Source organism: Alosa sapidissima, chromosome 10, assembly GCF_018492685.1.
Source record: "Alosa sapidissima isolate fAloSap1 chromosome 10, fAloSap1.pri, whole genome shotgun sequence".
Classification (NCBI taxonomy): domain Eukaryota; kingdom Metazoa; phylum Chordata; class Actinopteri; order Clupeiformes; family Clupeidae; genus Alosa; species Alosa sapidissima.
Genome location: NC_055966.1, coordinates 2,210,374 through 2,235,028, shown reverse-complemented (window position 1 = coordinate 2,235,028; position 24,655 = coordinate 2,210,374). Strand labels below are relative to the sequence as shown.

Here is a 24,655-nt window from a genome sequence, read left to right as displayed (position 1 = left end):
AACATAGATTATGTTCGTTTTGATATCGGACATCAGGTCACTTTATATCATACATCAGAATATTCTATTACTATTAAACCCACAATGAATATTAAAATACACTAAATCATGTGGCCTGTATCATAGCTACATGTATGACCTTTGCAGCAAAAAAAACCAGCGTGAGAATCTGTTCGGTATTCAGTGAGATATGATTAATTAAGTGCGCTGACAGCTCATCTCACCGGCCAAACAGATTACACTGAGTGGAGTGGATGACCGGTCCAAGATGGCGGCTCCAAATCTCGTCAGCGCTAGTAAGGAGTAGCGGCCGATGTGGCGTCTATGTATATTATGTCTATGATGTATATGATGTGACATGAACGTTCAGACAGTCAGATCTGAGCAGCGCTGCACGAAGTCGAACGAGCCTATTCAGATATGATGCAGTAATGGATTGCTCCAGACGATGGCAGCAATACAGCTAAAAGGGTGCCGGCTATCGCAAAAGGAGAAGAAGAAGCTTTACGGAAGTACAACAGTGACGAAGTCTGCTGTGGTTCAACTAACAGTTGCCGCACTCTAACTGCGAAAGGTATGGTTTATATTCCATTTAACCTCAGTTGTTTATTCTTTCATATGCACAACGCTATTTCATAGACCAATTGAGCTGTAACATTATAACGTAATAGGGCACTGAAACAGTTGGGACGTAAGCTAACAAGTAAGACAAAGACAGCAACATCAGCGTTCAACAACCACTGTCAGAGTAGTTTTAGTAGATAGCCTATAGCTAACGTTAAATTAATCTGTGCAAAATGGTTGTATCAATACCAATTGGTTACATGTATTTCAGAAACGTAGCTAACGTAGCAAAACTTAACAAAGACGTAAATAACGTACCCCTAATTGTTCTAACGTATCCCTCACGGGATCAAAAGAGTATACTTATACTTAGTAGCCATCGTAAATGCATTGGGATGTTTGGTTGAGAGCTGTTAAAGGCGCCAGGCACTGTATCAGTAAATATAAGTATACTCTTTTGATCCCGTGAGGGAAATTTGGTCTCTGCATAGAGCATCACAGTCCCGCCCACAGCCGATGCCGGAAGTAAGAATTCAATACAATTTCTCCATTGGGGTATAAGCCATAAAAACGTAACTGCACATGGTAGACTTAAAACCAGTTACGGCTGTACCAGAGAATGTCTAATAAGGGGAGAACCGCCACTCTCGGGAAACTTCCGGTTTCTGAACTGGTTGCAGTTCCTTTTCTGGTTCCACATGAGGGCGCTCACAAATAAGTGCAGAATTAATGGAGGTCTATGGAGCTGTACCCCTCAAATCCACTTTTCTCGGGATATAATTTTGTGCCCATAAATTTGAATGTTGCATGCGAAAGAGGGGACAGAGAAAATACCCACCGCTGAGTATTATATTTTTTGAGTCACTTATTTGTTCTAAAAGGCCTTTCAAATACGTCAATGACGTCATTCATTAGCAGACAGCTAGTATGTTGTGGGCAACAACGACCCATCCTGTAAGAAATCGAAAGGACGTAAGTACTCGTTCATTCAACTTTTGACCTATAATCCATAGTGAGCTTGCAGAAACCACAATCAAATCTTCGATTTTTCAACAACAACCAGGTGAAAGAGACTAATTTAGCCGTCTAGCTCAATAGACCCCCATTGTTTTTGCACTTATTCGTGATCGCCCCTAGCGGAACTGCAACAGATTGCAGGTACAATGGAGTTAATAGGGAGGGATCCGGCTCTCCGTAAACGGGCTCTGGCTGTACTAAGCGATTGTATATGCTCATATAGACGCCAAAAGTTCAGTTATGACCCCCAACCCTGGAAACGAACATTGCGCCTAACACACCTGCCAAAGTTGGTGAGGTTGAATGTATGAGACACATGATGACCTTGAACTGTCTACAATGGCATAAACAAAAGCTATGTTGTTTGATCAGTCGGAGAGCTAGACAGAGAGATTTGTTGAGAAATCAAGACCTGTTTACCACCATCTCAAAGTAAGCTTACAGGCCACAAATGGGGTGTAGTAGGCCTTAGACTGGACAAGACAGTTAGACATATTGCTTGCAAAGATTAGGCTATCTATGGTCATGCCCCCATCTCCACTTTAGCACTAATTAGTGACTAGGTAAGTCTCTATACTGAAAACAATACCAACTATATTTTCTGATCTTGATATAAGATGAATAACACTTGGTTAGACTGTATTAGCAGTGTATTAATGCCAAGTTGTTGATGTCCACAACATCTTGAAACAACAACCTTCCAATATTCTAAGCTACTAATTATGCCCCATAAGGCATAGTGCAGGCTCTAAGCAATGTCAAATTCAGTAGCCTATTGAGAGACACATTCTTGCCTCTGGGCTCCTTGACACTAGGCCTATAACAAAGAATAAACTGTGCATATTGTGTTCACTTAAGAAATTTATATTAAGAAATTATACCATGACTGCTGCTCTGGCATATGTTTGACCAACCATTTTGTTACTGTCACTGCCTTCCTTCTCTACAAAACTAAAAATCCACTTGGCATTTGCATCCTGGTACACTGAAGAATCCTACATAATGTTACGATAGTGGACAATTATAGCCTACTTTGCATGAAATGTCAAGTGGTCTTATCAATATCACATGAAAAACGGTGCTGTGTTTATTTTGTTTTTAAATGGTAGGTGAAATTTAGCTTCAAGCAGATTGTTCTGAATTGTCTTTGACAAAGTTGAGGATTTAAAATGGGAAGCCAAGACGTTATAACCAGGGTAGGAATTTCACGGCGGCCACGACGGCCATGGCCGTCGTTGCCTCTTGCGTTGGCCGTGAGGCCCCTTTGAAAATCAGAGGTTTACAGGCCACGGTGGCCTTGGTGCCCCCTTCTTTCAATATTATGCTTTGCATCCTACCAATAGCGATTTTTATTTAGCCTGTGGCCTGTCAAAATAATCTTAGCATTCACAGCGCAAATTAATTTAGTCTTTTACGCAGTGGAGACAGTGACAGCACAAGAATGAAAGTGCGTCCAAATTCACCCATTCATCTCAGTTGAACTACTCGCGAAGTAGCCAAGTCTAACCATCACACAGACATCACAAGTATCACATGAAAGAGCTTTTTCTCAGCTTTTAAACGATGAATAATATAATTCAATTTAATCATACATTCTACTGAAGGTTTTGCGTCCCATGATCTCCCAACCCATTCATCTCGTTGGAATACTTCACAAACCCTTCTTTTAACACACAACAAACCAATATCAGAATAAACAGCATTCCCCTGTACAGTTAGCCGTTCCAGAGTAATCCAGTTTTGAATTTGCAGTAAATTTCGACATGCATGGATGTCTCCAAATTTGGGCTTTAAGTTTTACTATGTGTTTAAATTGTTCCACATGATTTCATAACCAAATACAAAACAAATGTTACAAATATCACCTAGATATTGGTAAATCAGAGGACAGCTGACTGAGTTTGTGAAAGTAGCCTTAGCCTAATGAGCACAAAATGCTAAGCATGCATCTACATGTAGGCTATTTGAGTTTCTTAAAGCTGAGCTGTGGTTAAATTGTTAAATACATGATTTTATAACAGGCCAAATATAAAATGAATGTTATATATAGCCTAGATACCTGTAAATATTAGATCAGATGATTTACAGTTCTATGTAATATGTCATGTTTCATGTTTTTGTAATGTTTCATACAGTGATGCAGGTCTACTGCAGTGAATAGGCTAAATAAAACTTTGATCAATTTTATAGCCTACTACTGTATAGTTTACTTTGGCCTTGGTGCCCTGACATGTGGCCTTTGTGCCCCCCACCAAATATGCCCAACTGAAGGCCAAGTGGCCTTGCCCCCAGAATGGTGAAATTCCAAGCCTGGTTATAACACATCCATAGCATAGGCTAATGTTATCATAACACATCAGTGAACTTGCAGCACGGCTACGTTGCTGCACTTTCTAATGCATAGCCTACATGGAACAAGTTTATCCTTACCGTAGCACCCACGAACTGTGTTAATTTCACAGGAAGTCTCTTGGTCTCCCCTCTGCATTCACAAGTTATTTATTAGTTAATTAGTGCCAAAAAGACATTTAGTTAACTATTAATACATATTAATACAATATTAGTTAATAGATTTGCTAAAACATTAACATACAGATTTTATGCAAACAACTAATATTTAATTAATGATGAAAAAACGATTAACTTGTGCCAAATAGATATGTTAGTAACAATTAACAAATATTAACAAAGGGTTAGGTAATTACTAGTTTGCTATTTATTATGGCACCTTATTATGGAGTGTTACCCAAAAGTCTGTAAAGAATCCTGTAAGTTGCGGTCAACGATGTTCATCGCCTGAAACTTCCGTCGAATCCATCTTGCTAGGACAGTTAGACGGGCTCTGCTAGGACTTAGCGAGTCTCTAGCTGACTGGTGGGGAGACCGCTAGCAAGCTTTCCCCCCTAGCTGATGTTAGAAAATATATAACGTTCTCCCCTACACAGAAAAAAATCCGATGTACCTTACAAAATGAATGTAAAACAAACTAGGTGAATGAGTTACACAATTTATAATGAAACTCTAGTAAGGTCACTGAAGGCAAAAGTGATGGCAAGCAAGCTCACTAATGGAGACAGTGATGGGCCAGAGTGTTGCGTCAATCATATTCAATGGCAGGAAGTGTGAAATTCTGCCCAATCGGTCACTGCTTCATGGGTGGGACTTATCTGCCATAAGGATCAATTGAAACAGGAAAAAATCCATGAGCCGTCTGGGTTTTCACTTGATTTACATTGAAGTCAATGTGGAAAGATATCTATGGTAGTGAAGCAAAACGAAAAGTTGGTGAAGCAGTCTGATTCACTGTAATTCTCTGTTCCACCGCGGGTGACGATGGCGCTGTTGTCACAGAATTGATTTCAGGAAAACAGCTTGTGTTAGTGACTATTTCTGTTTCAAAGGAGTAAAATTGGGATTATTGTAAGATTTTTTTGGTGTTTTGTTTTTTACTTCTCTTTTGGTGAATCACTGCCTAACCTGTAGTCTTATAGAAGCCTCCTCTGTTTAAATACTTAAACTTTTGAACTAGCTAGCTAGCTGATACTGATAGCCCAAGCTGGATACTACCACCAGCTAGACACTGCAGTAAAATGGTTAGCAAACCGTCCATGCCCCCGTGAATATTTCACTGTTTCAAGGACGAAATCAAGAGTGTCCAAAGGGGTGAAAACCACCTTAAATCGGGTCACATTATTGACTGTTGTGTGTCCGAGGATCAGCTTGTGGGTATTATTTACACGATTACTCCTGAAATACACATTCACATACACTGCACTTTCACTATATAAAAACCACTGTTTGGAGGAAAAGGTTTGTGTGCTGTCGTCGCTTGGAAGTTGTTTAAATGGCAAAATTGCGCCGGTTTTGCCTATATTATTCAGCGAGGCGCAGTGGTTTATGGGATGAGTAGTTCCTTCACTCGGAAATGAAAATATGTACACAGTCTTGTACCTTTGACTTTTTTTGGACTTTCTCTTCATTTTTTCACTCAAAATTATATGTTGTATGCTTATGAATTACGCCGTAGCTGGTTAGCCTAAGACATGCTCTAAAACTCTTCAGTTACGGATTTTTCCAAAACGTCTATGGGAGAAATGAATGGGAAACTTACTTCCGGAAACTAAGCTCTCTTGGAGGAGGGGCGGGACTGTGATGCTCTATTCCCCTGTACAGTTAGCCATTCCAGAGTAATCCGGTTTTACATTTGCAGCAATGTCTTAATGCGTGTCTCCAGGTTTCACAGTGTGTTTAAATTGTTCAATAGGCCTACATGATTTCATAACAGGCCAAATACAAAATAAATGTTACAAGATATTTACTAGATATCTGTAAATATTAAAATCGGCTCACTAAGAGTTTGTCAAAGTAGCCTTAATGATCACAAAATGGTAAACATGCTTGTAGACTATTTGAATTTCTAAAAGCTGAACTGCTTAAATTGTTCAATAGGCTACATGATTTCATAACAGGCCAAATAGAAAATAATGTTAAATATAGCCTAGATATCTGTAAATATTAAAATCAGTTCTATGATTTACAGTTCTATGTAATGTTTCATGTTCTGTTTCATACCTTGATGCAGGTCTACTGCTGTGAATAGGCTAAATATAACTTTTAAGTATATATACTCTTTTGATCCCGTGAGGGAAATTTGTTCTCTGCATTTATCCCAATCCGTGAATTAGTGAAACACACTCGGCACACAGTCAGGTGAACTACACACTAATCCCGGCGCAGTGAGCTGCCTGCAACAACAGCGGCGCTCGGGGAGCTGTGAGGGGTTAGGTGCCTTGCTCAAGGGCACGTCAGCCGTGCCTACTGGTCGGGGTTCGAACCGGCAACCCTGGTTACAAGTCCTAAGCGCTAACCAGTAGGCCACGGCTGCCCCTGTCATGATAAAGCTGAGATTTACACTAATTGTTATAGTCCCACAAAGCTGGGATAAGGCACAGTACCGGATAGTAAAGGGGGTTGAATCGTCGTTGATTGTTGGTTAGAATGGTCTGTTTTCGTCAGACGACCGAAATTCAGCGTTGAATCAACGGAACTGTCGGAGAAGAGCCTACTAGAGGTGGGTCGGTCGCGAACTAATCAGTTCGTTCGAACGGGTCTTTAAAATGAACGACCTGAACTGATTCGCCTTTCCAGTTCTTGTTCGTTCATCGCTGAATCACACTGACCTAGTGCTGCTGTGAATGCCTATGGCCCAGCTTCCTAAGGCGAGAGCCAAACCAATCGTATGCTGTTGTCTGTATTGTTTCTAAAACGTTCTCATCAAATTAGCCAATGAGGGGCATGAAAGCATAGCAACCGTTTCCATAAAAAAAAACCAAATGGGCTAGTGAGACTAGTGGGAGAGCATACGATAAAAAATAACGATAATGGTTTACATTAACAATTCCATTTTACAATTCAATATTGGCATTTACATTTAAATATGTCTAATGGTAAATGCATGCTGTCTTTGTATTTTCTGTATCATGCCAGGTTAATAAATGTCTCTTTAGTCTGTCTCATTCGTTTATTCATTCGTTCTCACGCCAAGACCCCCCACCTGTTTCACTTCGCTCTGTCGTTCTCGTTCAGGCAGGACTGACTTCACTCGTTCTTGCTAGAAGCAGAGTGATTATGGCTCTGTAGCCTAGGCGAAATGGGGACTTTTCATCAATATAATCTTTCTGCCAAGCCTTTAAACATGTTTGTCGGCATAGCCTACTGGGTCTTTGTTCCTTTATGAACACATTTTTAAAAAAGAAATTAGCTGATCTAGCTGTAGTCTACTCTATTTACCTTCAATATGTCAATATAATGTCTAGGTGAATGAACACATTAGCTACTGCTGCTTTGTCTAAAAGTACACATAATCATGAAGTTACAGCTATATATTTGCCGCTACAATTACAGTGTTGTGTTGACCGTTTGCACAAACAAGGAGCTGAGAACCTGCATTCCATGATTCACCGCTGAACTACGTTGTACCGGACATGCTTATTATTATCGCTTTTTTTGTAGGCCTACATCCAGCCCTGAGTGTTGGCCTGGTTGCTAGCTTCTTCAAACTTTGCAAACTCAGCTGGGTGGTGTTACAATTGCGGTGTGCGACTGCATTTGACCGGCATAAAATCGTCATGTCTCAGACTAACCGGCCGTTCGCAGGTCATGGCCGATCACTTGAAAGTCGGCCAATTCCAGTCACCAGCCGATCAATCGGTACATCTCTACTTGGTGAAAAAGAAAGCCATGAACTACTTCTGAAAGTTCACAGACACTCTGATTAACCAATTTGGAGATTAAGTTCCTCTGACCGTAGGTCCTATAACTCTTTCAGCTCCTATCTCAGGGCAGGGTATTTTCCCTTTTCTCGCATAGGAACCCTTAGTGACCTATGTCTACGTTGGTCTAACTCATAAGCCAAACCCACTGTCAAACCACACAGTCTTTAAAATCTGCACTGCCTGTGTAAAAAAAATACGGAAATATACTAGGCTACTGTCAGAGACAGAGAAAATTGACCCCAGGGTCTTTTTCTGCATTAAAACGCATCAATGAAGCTGTGGAAACAGTATTTTTCTTTGATCAACCACTACAGCGCTTGCTCCGGTATACGCTATAGCCCCAAATCGCAAACTGTGGATTAGCTAAGGGCCACGTGAAACGCTATCCAAATAGCATTTTTTAACCAGTAATATTGTTCAAAACAGTACCAAACCTCGTTAGTAGCTTGGGTCCCTACACATAAAAAGAAGCACCAACAACGTAATTGGCGAACCCGGAATTTATTACATCAGACTGTGAAGAACACTTACCAACTGTTCCCCTACCAGCTCCTCCAACCCCAGCACGAATCATAGATTAACCAAACGTGACCGTACAACGAATCCTTGTGATACTGGGTTGGAGGAGCTGGTAGGGGGACAGTTGGTTACATAAGGTGCAGCCGTGGCCTACTGGTTAGGGCTTCGGGCTTGTAACCGAAGGGTTGCTGGTTCGATCCCCGTTCTATTCGTAGCCTACCGCTTTTGAATGACTTGGAAACATATTTTACAAACGGGCCTCTGTGTACCTGATGGCTTGCCTTCACTATCCGCGATGTATCCGAAATGGTTCCAGATTTCACTTCACCTTTTGTTTTATCTACAAGCCGAGGACTGGTCAAAGGACTATGTTGACGTTGGCTGCACACTCACTCACTCAGAGCTGCCTGCTTGACACACCCACTTGCCTAGATGCATGCAAGGAGCATGGAGAGTGGGAGCAGTCCTAGGGCTGCAATTTTTTTGTGCGGGCTACTTTGTTAATATTTGGGGAAATGTTAACGGCCCACCGGGAATCCTCCCAACGCTCCCCATTAGCCACTTAAGCTCTGCTTCTTGTTCATGAGTTTAATCGTTTAGTCCAGGGGATTCCAAACTTTTTGACTCAAGGGCACATTGGGTTTTGAAAATTGGCCGGCGGGCCACATAATAATAATACGTTATGTATTATTGAAATGACAAAGTAATTTTGTTGTAGAAAATTAATTTCTTAAATACTGTTAATTTGATGCTGTTTAATTCATTTATGATGCACTGTCACTTTACTGTCACTGACTCTTTGCCAGCTCCACTCAAATATAGCCTATGGCTAGTGCTGTGCTTATGGCTGTGCCCTCTCACAGTTTATAAATGGTCAGTAGTGGGAACTACTGTTGCCATCGCGTTCTCTCCCTCTCGTGCATGCTCAAATGCGTTCCCAATTAAATGGAGTCGCATAACGTAGTTTGATCTGCTGCAATACTATATATCTCGATGTAACAAGCTGTTTTGACATTGTAAACGTTCTCTAAGAAGAGTGTAAAGCAGTTTGCAGTAGCCTAAAGTTAACCACAACGTTGTCTATCGCTGGAAAAAAATAGCGAGCGGCCTATGATGAACTAATAAATACTCGGCGGGCCGGATTAAAGTGCGTAGCCGCAGTTTGGACACCCCTGGTTTAGTCATTCGTGGCTACATTTTCATTATTGTGTACTTGTTTTGAGTAGGCTGTGTCTTGAAACACATATGCATTGTAGGTTGCACATGTAGCTTATAAAATACATGAATAAAATTCACGGATCCCGTCGTTAGCTCAACTCTTATTATAGGCTATATTGGAGGAAGCAAACAAGGACTAAAAGTTAACATCATAAAAAAGGCATGTGTGGTTTACGTCATGTGTTTCATGGTATGAGTTGAGAGCCCTGCTTTGCTTATGGTTTTGGTTAACTTCACTTGTCTGAAATCTGAAATATTTTCGAACAACGGATGATCCGTTTCGAGGGACAAGCTCTTGGCCTTATGTGCCACACATTTGATTTTTCGTCTTTTTTTTTGTATAGTCTTACTAGCCTACTAATAGTTAACATAATGCTACTAGTCCACAGTGCATCCAAACTGAGCAGTGCTGAGCAGTGAAGGGAAGGGAAGTGCAGGGAACAGCTGTCATTGGTAGGCTGCATGCAGGCACATGGTCAGACAGGTTTAAGGAGCGCTTGAGTTGTTTTGTAGTGGAGCGTTCTATGGGTTGCCATGTTGGTTCTATGGGTAGAGCACGCTTTTTTTTAATATCGCTCGATCACTCAAATTTGATCGTGGGAAGCCGTGATCGTGATTAAAATTTGATCAATTGTGCAGCCCTAAGCGGTCCACACAGACACATAACGTTATTATTTTAATAAAGTATCGATTTTAAAAACGTTTGCGTGTAGGCATCGTGATACCTTTCTAGTATCGATACACCATGCAACACTAGTAGGAAAAATGTGGGCGGGGGAATGTAGCAGGCAGCTCACTGCTCTGGGTTAGTGTGTTCACTGTGTGCTGTGTGTGTTTCACTAATTCGTGGATTGGGATAAATGCAGAGACCAAATTTCCCTCACGGGATCAAAAGAGTACTTATTTTGCATTGACATCACATTTTGATATGATTATGTGGTGTGGTGATTCAAATTACAGTCAACTGTTCCAAAGAAAATGACTTTTTTCACTCAACCAGATATCAAGACGAAACGGAAATGAATCTGGAACGTGTACCTAATGAAGAAAAGCTCAGCCTTTGCAGGAAATATTACCTAGGTATGCTGAACTGGCAACTGTCATTTCTAAACTGAATACTCAAATGGATATCTGTGATTTAACCAAGTTTGTTTCTTTCCTCAGGAGGCTTTGCATTTCTTCCATTTTTGTGGCTGGTGAATGTGGTATGGTTTTTTAGAGAAGCGTTTGTGAAGCCAACCTACAATGAGCAACTTCAGATTAAAACATGTGAGTAGAGATATGATGGTATGGAAATGTAACAAATATTTGACGATTATAGTGATCAAAATGATCACAGTTATAGATATTATTTCAGTATGACCACCAATGACCTACCACAGGCCATTCCTGCATGCACAATAGGGAGGGAAAGTGAAAACCAGCGCCCCAAGTGGATGCGTTCCTATCGAAGAGCAGCTTCAATGTTAAGTCCTATAGTCCTATTCTTAAAAAATATTGTGAAGCCAAATCAGCGAAGTTATCCAGCATAATCTTTTTCAGTGTGTATACAGTAATAATCTACTAACTGTGAAAATGCCAGTCCCTATTTTGCCGCCTTAAAAAAAAAATTGAATTTGCTTGTTTTGTTTCGGACTACAAAAGAAGTCACGTGACTTTACCCTTCGACATTACTCACGGTAGCATGGCTTGTTTATTAGCCTTGTTAGCATTGACACTTAACACTTACTGCCAGTGTGAGTAGGAGCACAACACAAGTTATCCTGACATAAAGGTAATCACCACGTGGTTTATCACCATATTACAAAACTCAAAACAATTCAACTGATCCTAAAAATAAGGTATGAAAGGCATTGAATTAAGTTCCCAATGTGCACCGAGATATGTTTAAAAAAAATAAATAAAAAAATCCCATCCACTCCGCTAAACCAGTAGGTGGCGATGAGATTAATTTCCCTCCCTATAGCAACAAAACTGAGAATAGCATTGTTCACCCTACGTGACGGGGTTCAGTAGGTGATGGTAATATACCGAAGGGCGCCTAATCTGCCAGTAAACCCTCACAAGAAGTGCAAGTTGCTTCAAAGAAGTGCTGCATAATTGTTTTAATACAAGGGATTTAGTTCATATTTTTGCTAAGCTTAGCATATGAAGCTAGCTAGTATGCCCATTCTCTGCCTATGGTTTAGCTTGCGCACTAAGCTAACCGTGACCGAAACCTATTAGACTGTATATTTACAGACACGTAACTAACTAATAGAAGTTATGGGCTGGCGACTGAGGTAAAGTTAGTGAATTGTTGGTCAGTAAATAAACATACCTGCAAACTAGTCGATTTTCGCTGAAAATCGCCGTTTTGAATCAAAATGTTATTCACGTGAATCGTGTAGATCCGAAGAGTTTTTTCGGGGAGTCTTTGGTCTGGAATGAGACTGTTGTCGATTTCATGCGAGATTAATAGAGAGTGGGAAAGTGAAAGACAGAGAGAGAATGGCAGGCAAGTGATTGGCCTCTCTTTGCAGACCTAGGCTACCTATCAGTTGTTTCTGAGGGCGGGCTTTATCTCTCACTTTTTGTTAAGCAGAGCCTGCCTGCAGCAGCGATATGACCAAGGGAAATTACAAAATGTTAGCTAACAAACACCACATGCTACACTAAAGTGTATCTCTGACTAGACTCGAGGTAAAACATCACATTGTTAGGCTACTTTTCTCCTGCCCTCGGTGGGTTAAAGGTTGTATCAGCGATAGCGGGGATACGCCACCTCTGTTGATGTTCAAACAAAACAGAGAGCTAGCTCGCTACTCCCTCCCCCTCCCTCCTGTGCAATTAAAACTCCTGAACACGCATCTCGTCGATTATTGGTTGAAACACTTTATTTTGCCTTTGAGTGGGTTGCCAACCCTTGTTTATGAGTTATTCTAATTCTAATCTTCTTTCCCTCCTTAATCCAAACACTTAATTGATAATAATTACAATAAATGCAAATCATGAATGTTACAATATAATTTTTTAAAATCCATCCAATAGCCATGCAATGAAATAAAACACATGGACATAATTTTTTATTTGACAGTTTATTTTTTGAACTGATAGCTAGACTAGTCTAAAAAGGATGTGATACTTCCATGAAGGCAGGCAGATTCCACCGTCCGTTTTGGGGGTCACCTCTGTGAATCAAAGGAAAAAAAGAGTGCATTAATCAGTTATTTACAGAACTTTATATTAAGATTTTCATCAACCATTATCAGTGAATGATGGTGACAAACATTAGAAATCCACCAGGAGACAAAATATTAGCGCAACACACTCGGAAACCATGACCACCTATGGAGTTGTTTAAAACATAATAACTTGTATGCTACCGGGTGACGTTAGCTAAATGACTGTCTGATAATGCTACAACCAAAAACGCCCAGTAACGTTAAGTTCAGGCTTGGAATTTCAGTTAACTATACAGTAGTAGGCTATAAAAATGATCAAAGTTGTATTTAGCCTATTCACAGCAGTAGACCTGCATCACTGTATGAAACATTACAAAAACATGAAACATATTAGAGGCATATTACATAGAACTGTAAATCATCTGATAATATAATATTTAGATATCTAGGCTATATTCAACATTTATTTTATATTTGGCCTGTTCTGAAATCATGTTTTGAACAATTTAAGCACGGCTCAGCTTTAAGAAACTCAAATAGCGTAGATGCATGCTTAGTATTTTGTGATCTTTAAGGCTACTTTCACAAACTCTTAGTCAGCTGTATATCCTCTGATTTTAATATTTGCCGATATCTAGGCGATATTTGTAACAGTAAAGTAGAACTGCTTTACACCTTTGTGTTCGGTAAGGTCTAGGGATGTCCCGATCCGATATTTGGATCGGATCGGCCGCCGATATTAGCAAAAAATGTGGGATCGGCCTGCGCGGGAAAATCCCGATCCGGACTCCCGATCCAGTTTGTTTTCAAAACTCCGGTCCAGCGCACCGATGTATGTAATCCATTCCAGTTTTTTTCAGCTTTTCCCCCAAATCCGGTCCGCGTTTTTCAGCACACCTAGCGACCTGTCCAGCATCCCACTTGTCTGTGCATGTCCCACTAAGAATTTAAAGTTATCGAGCAAACATTTCATGTCACAGTTGAATTAATATAGCCTAATGTTAACCGCGACCGCGAGTGTCCGCGAGACCCTCTTACTATTAAGGCTCTTATGCATGTTGCTGCTGATAGCTGTTTGTGTAATGTATAGGCACAGCACGCACTTTAATTTCCCTATTTTTACAATCGGCTAGCCTAACAAACGCATTTCATTTCAAAAAGCAACCTGGTCAATCGCTAACAACTAAGTGCACCTAGGCCTACAACTCTACACATCCAAAAGGGTAGAAGCTTCCAGTAGGCGATCATAACTCTTTTTACCGTTTAGTCTGTTCATCGGCGCAGCCTACGACGATGTGAATTAGTGACGGCTGTTGTCGCGGTAAACTTAAGCTCCTCTAAATAGTGTAGATAGGCCTACGTGCTATGTTGCTTGATTTTCTGTAGCCTAATAAATGCAGCCTGTAGCCTAGGTTACTTCAGCAAACCCAGACCAGTTGTGGCATCAGTTTCGCTTTTAAAACGCAACAAGAGGCTTTTTAGCGCAGTCTCACTTATCATTGATGAGCACAGGAGCAGGCTGACACCTGAGCATGTTGAAATGATCACCTTTGTGAATAGAAGAAGAATCTCTCCATCATGCTCAGACTGCAGCCAGGGCAAACAGTAGAAATTGAAGGGCGTATGGAGATGGAGCAGTAAAGTGTGGAGGAGATAGCAATACTGTAGAAGGGTGACCGTTATTTGGGTTGTTATAGAGCTGCACAGTCCCGCCCACAGCCGATGCCGGATGTAAAAATTCAATGCAATTTCTCCATTGACAATTGCGGTATAAGCCATAAAAACTTAACTGCACGTGGTAGACTTAAAACCAGCTACGGCTGTACTAAGCGATTGTATATGCTCCTATAGACACCAAGAGTTCATGGGGCACTAACCTTGTTTTGAGATAAATGCCTTTTATTCGCGATCTCTTGGATAAGTACTTCATTACCCACAATCCTGAACAATCCCACAGTGATGCCTCTGATTGGTGGAAAGGCCGTTATGGTCATAGTTTGAAACTTTCTCTGCGAAAAATATTGACAAAGATGGCAGAGTTTTTTACTGCCTATGGCAAATCTTAATGTGATTAAAAACTTTCTTGACGAATATTGGTACTTGTATCAACAAGGATTGGGGTTTATACATCACACGAACTTAGTCAGGGCCAATACACTATCAAATAGACCACTGTAAATGTTAGTTTAAACACTCAAACTTTTCAGGTTGCCGACAGGCTAACCTTTAGCATTTCCGACATTGTATGTCATTACATAATGCAGCTAACATTAGCCTACATGCTGCAACACAGGTATGAAAAATATTATGTTTTAGTGAGTGTCCAAAGGGGTGAAAGCCACTTTAAATCGGGTCACATTATTGACTGTTATGTGTCCGAGAGTCAGTTTGTGGGTTTTGTAAGGGCCAGCATGAGGGACAAGACCTACAAAGTTGTGGTGAGTTAAGCAGGGAGGTTGGTAACGTTAATGCTGCTAGCAGTGCTAGTTAACAATAGCTAGGCTACTGTAGCCTTCATACTGTATGATTCATATCAATCATTAACCTAGGAATACTTCTTCATGCATTTAATGAACATTTTGTGTAATAATTCACGGCAAATTAATAAACTGAATATGGTGGTCCAAGAGCAGACCATGCACCAGTCCATGCATCAGCCCGACTGAGCAGTGATGACAGCATAGGATGAGTCAGGTAATGTTATTACTGCCGTTAACGTTAACCGCTTTCACACACACACGATATAAAATACACGATGATAAATATAAAATTCAATATCAAAACATTTACATTACTCCTGAAATAACTGCTATTAACTGCACATTCACTATATAATATAATAATATAATATAAAAATCACTGTTTTGGAGGAAAGGGTTCGTGTGCTGTCGCCGGTTGGAAATGATTTAAATGGCAAAATAACTCGCGCCGATTTTGCCTATATTATTCAGTGAGGCGCAGTGGTTTATGGGATGAGTAGTTCCTTTGCTCGGAAATGAAAATATGTACACAGTCTTGTACCTTTGACTTTTTTTGGATTTTCTCTTCGTTTTTTCACTCGAAATGATATGTTGTATGCTTATGAGTTATGCCGTAGCTGGTTAGCCTAAGACATGCTGTAAAACTCTTTAGATACGGATTTTTCGAAACGTCAATGGGACAAATGAATGGGAATCTTACATCCGGCACCTAACCGCATTTTGGCTGTGGGCGGGACTGTGCAGCTCTATAGCCAATTCGGTGTGTGTGGGGTAATTTGACTATTTTCTACTCCGGTTTTGTGTGTGTTGCTTTTATATATACTTTTAGATTGTTTACAATTTTGTTTGCACTGATGGCTTTTTAAGCCTTGGTTTACACTCTTGTTGTTCAAGAGCAGAGCACGTACACATTTAATACTGGAAGACTGTCATTTTGTTTATTTGATCTTGCTTAGCAACGGGGACAGACTTCAGAGCAAAGATTCTAGAACAGAGCTTGAGAGAGACACGTTTTGAGTTCGTGGCCAAGTAGGCTACCTAAAATATCGGTTTCCATGTGTATGTGCTGGATGTGCTTCCTTTATGAAAGTAAGTGTTTTATACAGTTAACGTTACAGACATAATGAGTCATGTTGTAGTGGTCCACATAAATGTGCCCCCTCTGTTATTAGAATGCTAAGCGGAGATTTTAACATCATTCATTTCTTGTGTGGCTAGAAGCTAGCTAGCTAGCTAGGTCATAGGGAGGAGATGTTGCTGTAACGTTATGAGATTTATGTTGCTTAGCGTAATGCCATGGTCATTTGAAATGAGATGCTTGTACTCATAACTTCGTCACCCGTAACTTTAGGACTCCTATTTTTTTTATTCTGAGATACATCAATAGGCTCTCAAAACAATCCCAAACAGACATAAGGTCTTTATAGAGCAAATCCATATAGATTATTTGTCAAATAAACCAGTAAAACAGAATTAGGGGATGGAATATATAACATTCACACTCATAGCTCATATTTCTAAAATAAATCAGTGAAAAAGTATCCTGACAAACAAGCAGCATTTTAATGCCTTAGTCATATTTCATAATTTCACATTTTTCTCTAGGTTACCTGATGGCCCAGTTTGAGAGGTGCAAGACGCGTGACATTATTTATTTTTGCAGCCAATCACTGCTGTTGTTTTATTGATTTGATTTTAGTCATAGAAGCTAAATTCAAAGGCAGGCCACAGGTAAAAGCCAACGAACCGCATTCACCCCGTAAGGCAATAGTTGAATAGAGCTTTTGAGGTAGGCTATTGCCACTGCTCCAACACTGAAAGGCACTGTTAGAATGCTTGGATCAAGCCAGGTTCAGCATAGCGTATGTCACTGTCTGCTCACATTGGTGACCGGACCAGGGCAAGCACACTTTCGCAGTTCCCGCCGGAAATGCTGTCTAGTTATTATTATTGTTATTATCATAATCATCATCATCAATATTATTATTAGTAGTATGTTAATTATTATCATTGCTTTGGTTTTTAAATGTTCATTAGTGTATTCTGAGTATCATTCTGCTGTATTAAAACAAAGAATGTTGATCAATATTGAATTAACAATTTATTTTTACTGACTGTCATATACTCTATTATATACTATTTCAGGAATACTGTAAGTCTATGTAATCTGAATAATTATACTGTAAGTAATATAATGTTATAAACAGCAGCTTTTTGCATTTACATGCAATGGTAATTCCCTGGAATTACATTTTCTAGTTATTGTTACCATCCTTTTCAAGGTAACCAAGTCTTATTAATCTCATATCAAGATCAAAAAATCTAGTTATTGTTTTCAGGTATGTACTCTAGGTATTGTTTTCAAAAATCATCTGACTTTATTTAATAAGAGTTTGACTTATTTTAAGACGTCTCTGGCTGCCACTGCATATTTGTCTTGATAAGACTCCTTAAAATAAGTCAAACTCTTGTTAAATTAAGTCAAAATGATCTTACAAAAGTGTTTAGACAAGAGTGTAAGTGAGAAGTCTATCTCTCCTCTTCCCTTTAGTGAAGTATTGAACAGTTCAATGGCCCTGGGGACAAATTACTTCCTCAGTGTGTCAGTTGTGCATGACGGTGAGCGAAGTCTCCAGCTGATCAAGCTCTTCTGCTTTGTAATAGTGCTGTGGAGTGGATGACATTCATTGTCCAAGATGTTGATCAGTTTGTTCAGGGTCTTTTTGTCTTATCTGATATTGAAGTGATGCACTCCAGTTCGTCCCCCACGTCAGAGCCAGCTTTCCTTACCAGCCTGACAAGTCGCCCAGCATCCTTCTTCTTTGTGCTTCCTCCCCAGCATACCACAGCATAGAAGAGGATGCTGGCAACAACAGACTGGTAAAACATCCTGAGGAGCTTACTGCAGACATTAAAGGACCACAGCCTCCTCAGGAAGTACAGCCTGCTCTGCCCTTTCTTGTAGAGTGCTTCAATTTGGGCTGACCAGTCCAGTTTATTGTCCAGGTGTAAGCCCAGATACTTGTAGGTGTTTACCACCTCCACATTGACCCCATCAGTGGAGACTGGTAGCAGAGCGGGCTTAGACCTGTGTAAATCCACCACCATCTCCTTGGTCTTCGAAGTGTTGAGTTGAAGGTGGTTGAGTTTGCACCATTGCACAAAGTCCTCCACCAGGCTCCTGTACTCCTCCTCTTGCTCTTCCCTGATACACCCCACAATTGTAGTATTGTCAGAGAACTTCTGCATGTGGCATGACTCAGTATTGTAGCGGAAGTCAGATGTGTACAGGGTGAACAGGACTCGAGAGAGCACAGTTCCCTGTGGACCTCTGGTGCTGCTGATCAGTGTCAGAGAGACAATTCTTCAGTCTGACGAACTGTGGCAGCTCGGTCAGGTAATCTGTAATCCAGGACGCCCACTTTCTCTTGGTATGCGAACTGTAGGTCTAGTGCATGGCGTGCTCCATTGTCTTCATCACGTGTGATGTTAGAGCGACAGGCCTGTAGTCATTAAGTGAGTCATTCAGTGGCTCCCCAGTTCAGCAGCACAGACCTTGAGCAGCCTTGGACAGTCTGTCAGGCCCAGCTGCCTTGCTAGGGAAAAGTTTCATCAGCTATCCTTTGACCTGATCTGCCGTGATGAAACTTGTCGGGTGGCTGGAGACTGATGGTCTGTTCGTGGTCACCATGTGGGGGAGGGGTGCGATAGCCTGTGATGGTGGGGGTGAGTGTTGCACTGGGAGTGAGGGGAGAGGTGTGGGCAGGCAAGCAAGCAAGAGCAGTGTCTGAGTCAGCAGGGGGTGGTGGACAGGCCACTGCCATTGGAGCTGGAGCAGGGCAGTCAAATCTGTTGTAGAAGTGGTTCAACTGGTTCGCCCTGTCCAGATCTACTTCCACAGAGCTGCTGCTCTTCTTAATGCCTCGTTTTATGAGTAAAGAACATAGTCATACTACTGTAGAAGTTTCGTACTATTCTGGGAATTATTAGTGGGGTAATTTACGAAATACTAAGTTGGTTCCATTAGTGCCTGCAGAAAGTCATTCGTTTCTGACAGTGCTACTTGACCAGGGTTCGACCAAGGGAAAACAGGTTCTGGGAGGGTGTTTGGCTCGGGGTCATGGTGCAAAGGACCGTAGAGTGAAATTACTCCGAACCATCCCTCTAAGGCCAGTGATGGTCTTCATTCCATTCCATACCTCCTTCATGTTATTCTCCTGCAACTTTTGTTCCACTTTCCTTCTGTAGTCCTCCTTAGCCTCTTTCAGCTTGGTTTTGAGTTCCCCCTGTACATGCCTCAGCTCTGCCATGTCCCCCTCTCTAAACGCCTTCAGGTGTCCACAGCAACCGGTAGCCTCTACTTTTGGCTTGTACATTGGCTGAAGATGAATGAGGTTGTGGTCTGACTTTCCCAGTGGGGGGAGGGGGGTGGCGCTGTATGCATCCCTCACGTTTGCATACATGGGGTCTATTGTCCTGTTTTTCCTAGTTGGGCAGTCAACAAACTGGTAGAAATTCGTGAGGGTGGAATCCAGTGTTATGTGATTGAAGTCGCCAGAGAACGCAAAAAAGGCATCAGTGTGTTGAGTTTGGAGCCTTGCAACTCTAGTGTAAATGATGTCACACGCTGTGTCGGGGAGGGCTCGTGGCGGAACATAAACACAATGGCGTGCGAGAACTCCCTCGGCATGTAATACGGGCGGAGACTAACCACTAGTAACTCCACATCCTTACAGCATACAGTCTCCTTCACTGTAACCAGTCCACTTCCTTTCTTTTTGGCAGAAAGTTTATTGTCTCTGTCCAAACGAGGTACACTGAAGCTGGGCAGCTCAACGTTAGAAGTGGGGATGTAGCTAGTTAGCAACGTCAAGCATAACAGACTACATTCCCAGGTACAACTTCTGGTTTCTTACCAGGGCAGCCAGTTTGTCAGTCTTGTTAGCCAGTGAGTTCACGTTTCCCATTACCATTGATGGAACTGAGGGCTTGTGTCTGCACTTCTTCTCCCATCGCCTCGTCCTCACTTTAACTCCCGCTCTACAGCCCTGAAAGCACCACAATTCCTCTGGGATGTTAACGTGAACACCACCAGCATTCCGTTGTAGTGCAAGCAGCTGATTCCTTGTGTAAACAAGTTTGCTGCCGCTGGAGCATTGCAATAGGATAGAATTAAAACACTCCTCGTGTGTAATCCAAAAAGTTGCAAAAATTTTGACTTATTTTAAGGAGTCTTATCAAGACAAATTTGCTTAACGCACTGGCAGACAAATTTGCTTGTTTTCAGGAATCTCCTCTTAAATTAAGTCAAATGATTTTACGAGAAAACGCTAGGTAAGTCTCTTTATACTGAAAACAATGGCAACTAGATTTTTTGCTGCTGATATAAGATTAACTAGATGTACCGCATAGCGGTACAAAATATGTCCGCGGCTCAGTCCTGTACATCCGTTCAGCGAAAATAAATCACACTTCACAGGGCTCTACAGTGCGCCCATTTCACTCGCACATGCGAGTAAAAATGATGCCGTGCGAGTGCAAAAAAATATTTAGGCGCACTGGTGCGAATGACTTCTAACCATGTCAATGTTTGTCTACAAAATACACCGCAACATCGAGAAACATTACTGGTGCAAACCATAGAATCACGTCGCGAATGCAGCATAAAAACCTCCCATCACCTCCCTACACCTCCCATCAACGTTAGCAGTTTCGCGTTGTGACTCGCTAGTAGTCGCTTCTATCAAATCCAAGAGCGCGCAGAAAAAGCGGAAAGTTAGACTAGCTAGCCAAGATGCAAAGATTGAAGAAATTAGTTCTTCTATCCACCGAATTAATTGGATATAGGAGGAACAGGATGAGATTCTGAGAATGCAGTGAGAGAAGGAAAGGTAACCTAACATGCCTTTTAGCCCAGTTGACGTATTGGCTGCAATATGCAAAATATAGCTGTAGCGAACGAACCGGCACAAAAGTACCCTCCCGTAATACTCCCATTTTATTCAAAGGTAGAACGGTACTGACAACTCCAGGCTTCTACGCATGTATGTTTGTTTACACCGAATACAAGCTGAAGTGCAAAACGAAAGTAGGCCTAACGTTTGCCTACTGCCCCCATCAATGCAGATATTTCAAATAAAAACTAAAAGTATAAAACATACATCCTTGATTAGCCTATGTTGGGTTTTGTGGAAAAGAAAATGGACTGTTTTAGTAGTAGTAGTCTATTAGGCAGTATGCAGTCAGATAGGTCACCATGGGCATATTTGGATTAGCTATAGATGGATTCACAAATAAATAAATTAGCCTACATTTGGCAGGATACTTGATATACAGACTAAATGCAAATATGGCAATGCATTATATTATTTTACATTAACAAAATGTAGGAAAATAGAACAGACTGAAAATAAAGTAGGCACTGATCTTTAAAATCCTGTTTCCTGTAGCCTAAATGTTGTCAGTCATTCTTAATATTCACAATTGGTGCACTGGCATGTTTAACTGTTAGCTGCAGTATAATGTTAGATTATGTGTAAGTTAAGTACAGAACTGACAGTGCTCCCAAATTTTTGTCTGTGCTCCTAAATGTTTTAACTTGGGCGCACAAGTGCTCCTGAAATTTTTTTTTAGTGTAGAGCCCTGCTTCAATTTGTCTCCATATTTTACTCCATCCCCCACTCTTGAAACTTTTGTGTATGCTTGTTTGGCATGCCTGAGTGTGTGTGTGTGCGGCTGCACAGAAAGTAGCCTACTGGCGCTGAACAGGTGAATAGATTGTAGAATAGCCAAAGAAGATGTAGCATTGTTATAAAACCTTTAAAATCTCTAATCAATCACAAGTAGGGCAGTTCATCACAGTTCATCCATTGCAACTGGATTGATGAAAGGTCACTTACACCTGTAGGCTACATTGTATTTGGGAAAAGCAAAAGGTATCAGCATAATGTTTGTTTGTTTGTTTGTTTATTTATTTATTTATTTATTTATTTATTTATAAACAAAAACATCTCTGTCAGTTCCATGCCGTTTTCAACAGCTATCAAAAACAAAGGTCATTTTTGGATGGATGGATTTTTTGTGAATGTTTCTTCTTCTACATAAGATTTTAGTCATCTTTAGTTCATGTGATACTTTATTGTTAATGCACAAATTAAGTAACAGTAGTCTGAAACGTAATGCTGTTTTACATCTAACCAGTGGTGCAAATAACTGACATGTCCAAATGGGCCTTGATGAAATGCGTCGCTAGACTGTTCATACACATTTTAATGGGCCAAAGTTGAAGAGCTGTTGTCTGTTAATTGTTTGTGCAAATATAGGCTGATTCATGTTCCCTTGCATTGTGTAACTGAGGTCCATGGCTAGTCTGGCTTTCACCAGAACAAGCTCAATCTTTTAAGAAATCAAAAAATAAATAGCGGGCAGATTAGGCTGGGTTCACCCAGCCTAGTCCATAGGCACCCGATATTGTTTAATTTTCCGATTGAGATATCCACGCTCTGGCTATTCTAAATGCATCAGGGAGTTATGACAAAACTGTAACTAACAAACTAGATCCTAATAGAAAGCTGTTAGCTTCCCTAAGCTACAGGTAGGCCTATAAGGTAGGCCTATTTACAACATAAATTGTCAATAGGCTATGCTGGCGACACAAATAAAATCTCCTTTGGAAACCAATGGCTTACGCATTACAGTATCAAGCGGACTTAAACTGCCATATCGTGGCGAAAAGTTGTAATAAAATATTAGCTATGTTGAACATGATAGCTTCGCTAGCAGCGGTCATAATAACACTTGGTTAGATTTTATTAGATAAACAGTTTTTGCAGTGTGCAGGTATAAGCATTAAGGGTTTCAGAAAACATCGCCCTGGGTGGTAGTCAAAGCATTTCAGTGAACCCAAATGATCGTTGATGTTTACACTTTTGCTATATGCCTTCTTTCAGATGTAAAGAGATCGGCACTGGGCTTACTTTTGTGGGTGGCAGTACTGACAACTTGGATTACAATTTTTCAGCACATGAGAGCACAGTGGGGAGAAGTGTCAGACTACTTATCCTTCACTATCCCTCTTGGTGTTGAGTAGGAGCTACGCCGTGGATCATAATTCTCATTCCCAAACAGCGTTTTTCTGTGAGGTCTTCATGACACCATTAAGACCAAATGATTTATGAATTATTTTCTCTGCATTATTTTTTTTGTCAAACTCCCTTGGGGCAAAGAATATATAACAAAAAATGTATAACAATATATGATTTGGATATTTACTTAAAAGTGTAAAATGTACTGGTAATTCATTAGTTGTGTGGAAATGTGTGATACTTGTGTTTTTTTTTGTTTTTCTATCAATGGAACTTAAATAAACGTTATTATCTTGGGTCAAATCAAATATTGTGTGAGGCATGTGTACTACATGAGTCATGACGAAGAAGAACTAATTTATTTTAGTTAATGTAGGATCTTGGTCCAGTATGGCCTCATTATAATAATGTTCATATTCACAACCATTTACTAATTTCAATTTTGCTGAAGAATTATCTAAAAAATAATCTTTATTAGAGGGTTTGGTGCAGTAAGTTTTAAGAACATTGTCACCTATTCTAGCTTCTGCCAGATAGCCATCATTATAAGAGATTATATCTATATACACATACATACTAACAAGTATAAAAACAAATCTTTTGCCGATTTATTGTAATGAGGAAAAAAATTCCAACTTTTTAGGGAAGCAATTTATTCTGCGATTTACTCTAAGATTTTCATTGTATTTCAAAAAAACATTGCCCACAATTATGGCCACCCCTAGAAAATCTTATACACAAAATGTAACAGAAGTATTTTTACATCTAATTTCAACTTCTTTTCTTCTCTTTCTTTTTTACTAATGTATAATAAAGTGACTATAATAAAGGGACACAGAGGCATTTTTTCAACACCAGAAAGACGAGAGGATACACTAAAAACAAATTTGTAAGTCAGGGAATGGCTATAAAAACTAGGTGCTTCATTGAAAATGTCCATATTTACAGTTAAGACAATAATTAAAAGGTTCTTATCAACTGGAAATGTGACAAACATGCTTGGACAAAGATCCATGGTTATCTTGCCCCCACACTCAGTATGGAGGATGGTAATATAGGCAAAAGGAGAACCACTGTTGGAACGAAAACCAGTCGTTTTGTGCACGGTGCTATTTTGAGAAAATTCACGATAAACAAACGTACAGGTTAAAATGTCGAATTTCACCTTTTCGCATAATTTCACGGATAAACTTGTGTTTTGACTGTTAAACCCTTACTTTATTTAGTTGAAGATTCAACACATTAGCAGTCATTCCGTTGTCCACGCCGCTATAAGGTTTTACGGTAGGGTACGGTAGAGCTAATTTACTCATTAGGCTAGGGGTTCCCAAACT

At 40.4% G+C, this 24,655-nt stretch overlaps 1 protein-coding gene across 1 annotated transcript; it reads left to right on the top strand.

Moving 5' to 3' along the window:
- Nucleotides 1-452: 452 nt before the first annotated feature.
- psenen (presenilin enhancer, gamma-secretase subunit) lies at nt 453-23,629 on the top strand. The gene is made up of 4 exons (XM_042107544.1): nt 453-574; nt 10,594-10,673; nt 10,758-10,862; nt 23,187-23,629. The coding sequence occupies exons 2-4, from the start codon at nt 10,613-10,615 to the stop codon at nt 23,324-23,326; spliced, it is 306 nt and encodes a 101-aa protein (XP_041963478.1). The 5' UTR covers nt 453-574; nt 10,594-10,612; the 3' UTR covers nt 23,327-23,629.
- The last annotated feature ends 1,026 nt before the right edge of the window (nt 23,630-24,655 follow it).

What these genes read in the sequence shown, in the direction of transcription:
- psenen (XM_042107544.1), top strand. Translation starts at nt 10,613, where the DNA reads ATGAATCTGGAACGTGTACCTAATGAAGAAAAGCTCAGCCTTTGCAGG. An exon ending in TTGCAGGAAATATTACCTAG is followed by an intron (nt 10,674 to 10,757) that starts GTATGCTGAACT and finishes TTCTTTCCTCAG; the next exon opens with GAGGCTTTGCATTTCTTCCA. An exon ending in GCAACTTCAGATTAAAACAT is followed by an intron (nt 10,863 to 23,186) that starts GTGAGTAGAGAT and finishes GCCTTCTTTCAG; the next exon opens with ATGTAAAGAGATCGGCACTG.